Source organism: Octopus bimaculoides, chromosome 10 (genome assembly GCF_001194135.2).
Source record: "Octopus bimaculoides isolate UCB-OBI-ISO-001 chromosome 10, ASM119413v2, whole genome shotgun sequence".
Classification (NCBI taxonomy): domain Eukaryota; kingdom Metazoa; phylum Mollusca; class Cephalopoda; order Octopoda; family Octopodidae; genus Octopus; species Octopus bimaculoides.
In genome coordinates, this window is record NC_068990.1 from 93,294,518 (window position 1) to 93,298,049 (window position 3,532).

The 3,532-nt window shown below is 34.0% G+C and overlaps 1 protein-coding gene across 1 annotated transcript in view; it reads left to right on the top strand.

The window, feature by feature from the left end:
- The window catches only part of LOC106876564 (high affinity cAMP-specific and IBMX-insensitive 3',5'-cyclic phosphodiesterase 8B), a 288,850-nt gene that overhangs the window by 235,365 nt on the left and 49,953 nt on the right, over positions 1–3,532 (top strand). Inside the window, exon 7 of the mRNA XM_014925160.2 lies at positions 1,782–1,922. Within this exon, the coding sequence (XP_014780646.1) occupies positions 1,782–1,922 (141 nt within the window). The remainder of the gene's footprint in view (positions 1–1,781; positions 1,923–3,532) is intronic.

The following is a 3,532-nucleotide window of genomic DNA, read 5'->3' on the forward strand; positions in this document are numbered from 1 at the left end:
TGTGTGTGTGTGTGTGTGTGTGTGTGTGTGTGTGTGTGTGTAGTGACTTTAAAAGAGCCTAATAGTCATACAAGCATGGTTGTTCATTTCAAGTTTTTTGTGAAAAACATGTCCAGCCATGGGAAAATATCAGATTGCTTGGAACCAGGTGAAGGTTGGTGACAGGAATGGCATCTGGTCAGTGGAGACCTTCTGTCTCAGCAACTTCTGTCTCACCCATACAAGCATGGAAAAGTAAATGCTAAATGATAAAGACAATATGTGCGTGTGTGTGTGTGTGTAGTTTTTAAAAATTTATTTATGTTATGGTGCAAAACCATGTAAGAGTTCCATACAACTTGATATGATGTAGAGCCTCGTAAATGTTAAATTTATGTCAAATAAAAACAGGTTACATTTCTTATCCATTTCTTATCATTCTGTCAACTTACAATACATATGAACAGGTTTAAAAGTAATTCCAAATTCAGAGCAAAAAATGGTCAGTGAAAATTAGTTCATCCTTATTAATTTTTTATATGAAAATAATGATCTTCTTTCAACTTGCTGACACAAACCTAAATTTCTCTTTGACAATGTGAAAGAAGACTTCCTCTTCATGTCTGATAACTGATGACTTATGATCTAAATAAATTTTTACTACCTGGATTCATCTTATTATTTTCAAACCTGCTGATGCTGTTTATCTCACATAAATTTACATATACATGCTTGTGTGTGTGTGTGCACGTGTGTGTGCACGTGTGTGAGTGCGTGCATGTGCATGTGTAAACACTTGAAAGTAAATATTCCTGTGTAGACAATAATGAAACAGAAAGTATTTTGATATTCAAAGTAGAAATGTTAAAATATATTTCAAAATGGAAACTTTGAATTTTGCTATGTTGAGTTTCACATTTCCAATTTTCAAACGAAGTTTGAGGAATGAAACAGAAGAGGGTTAATGAGAATATTCAGATAGGAAATATTTGATTGAATGTGAAGATTAAATTATATAAACGAACAAATATTTGATTGGATGCATATGCAAAAATAAAATCAACTAAAAAAAAATTAATAAAAATAAAATGCAAACTGAAAAGATCCTATATTGTTCTTGTTCAGCATCTACTTTTCCAGTCTTGCCAGGGATCAGATGAGTGTATTTTGAGTCTGTGGTTGGATGTCCTTCTATGTTCTGGATGTCCTTCCTGTGGTCAGTTCCCACTTGTTTCCAAGTGAGGCAATAATCTTTCAGTCTATCAAACAACAAACAAACCAAATATTTATTACAGGGAGAACTGACAACAAACGAAACTATTTGAATGGGCCTTTTGTTTACAAACCAGAAAACACAATTGAAATATGAAGGCACTCTCACAAACACACACACACACACACACCCATAGGTTCACACACATACATATAATAATGTGTGCATGTTTTGTCACGAAAAAACGCCCATGCAATGTTGCACTCTGTGGAGTGGTCAATATTAGGAAGGACATCCAGCCGTAGAAACAATGCTGAATCAGACTGGAGTTTGGTACAGCCCCCCCCCCGCCCCCCACTAGCTTGCCAGCTCTGGTCACACCATCCAATCCATGCCAGCATGGACAATGAACATTAAATGATGATGATACATATATATATTTGTGTGTGTATGTATATATATATGTATGTATACATAATATATATATGTTTGTGTGTGTGTATGTGTGTATACACAAAAAACTGTATAGGTTTGTTTTTGTCATGCTGGAGCACCATCTTCATTACCATGGTAACGATCTGTCTTTCAGTATATCAATAGTGCGTACGAGCGACTCTCAGGTTATGCCACAGATGAAATCCTTGGCAAAAATGCAAAAGAATTTCCTCGAAGTGACAAAGTGAAACCAGAACACCTGGATATTATTAACAATCACCTCGTCAAAGACAAAGTAAGTTTTAAGATTTCTTCATTGTAACCATTCTTTCGTTCCTGGGCATATATACCTACATGTAGGTGTGTGTTTATATTATTATTTTATATACACCTACCTGTAGCTATGTGTCTATATTATCATTTTATATACACCCACCTGTAGCTATGTGTCTATATTATCATTTTATATACACCCACCTGTAGCTGTGTGTCTATATTATCATTTTATATACACCCACCTGTAGCTGTGTGTCTATATTATCATTTTATATACACCCACCTGTAGCTGTGTGTCTATATTATCATTTTATATACACCCACCTGTAGCTGTGTGTCTATATTATCATTTTATATACACCCACCTGTAGCTGTGTGTCTATATTATCATTTTATATACACCCACCTGTAGCTGTGTGTCTATATTATTATTCTATACACACTCAACTGTAGTTGGATCTGTATGTGCCTATATCATTATTGTATATACACTCAGCTGTACATGTGTGTCTGCATCATTACACTATGTACACCCAGCTTCAGTTGTGTTTCTGTATTATTACTGTGTGTGTATATATATATATATATATATATATATATATATATATATATATATATATATATATACACACACATATATCATCATCATCGTCATTTTTTATGATGATGATGATGATGATGATATATCTATCTATCTATTTATCTATCTATATATATATATATATATATATATATATCGAGTTAGAAAACAGAGAAATGTAATGGATACAAATTAATTTATTTATTAATCAACATGTGTTGATTAATCAATAAATTAATTTGTATCCATTAGATTTCTCTGTTTTCTAACTTGATAAAAATGTTTGACATCTTACGATATTCTGTATAAAATATTCATTGAAGAATTATCTTTTCAAAATTCAATATATTAAACCAGTGTATCTTGGATGAAAAAAATATTCCTATAAGAGATTTGAATATACTCATTGTGACTATATATATGTGTGTGTGTGTGTGTCTGTGTGTGTACAATAGTAATGTAGAAACAGCTGAAACTGAGTGTACATACTATAATCGTGGCACTTCATTGGTTGCAACGACAAGGGTTCCAGTTGATCTGATCAACGGAACAGCCTACTTGTGAAATTAACGTGCAAGTGGCTGAGTACTCCACAGACACACGTACCCTTAGCGTAGTTCTCGGGGATATTCAGCGTGACACAAAGTGTGACAAGGCTGGCCCCTTTGAAATGCAGGTACAACAGAAACAGGAAGAAAGAGTGAGAGAAAGTTGTGGTGGAAGAGTACAGCAGCGTTTGTCACCCTTCCCCCTGCTGGAGCCTCGTGGAGCTTTAAACTCATGGTTCAATTGTATTACGAGTGAGGAGTTTAATGTGGGTCTTGTATTAGCATGCATATATATATATATATATATATATTAGACAAAAACAGATAACCAAACCAAGGCTGTGAGGAGTTTTCAAGACATTTCTAAGGAAAAGGGATATAGTCTTACAGCTGTTTCTGGGATATTATATATATCCATAATATCCCAGAAACAGCTGTAAGACTATATCCCTTTTCCTTAGAAATGTCTTGAAAACTCCTCACAGCCTTGGTTTGGTTATC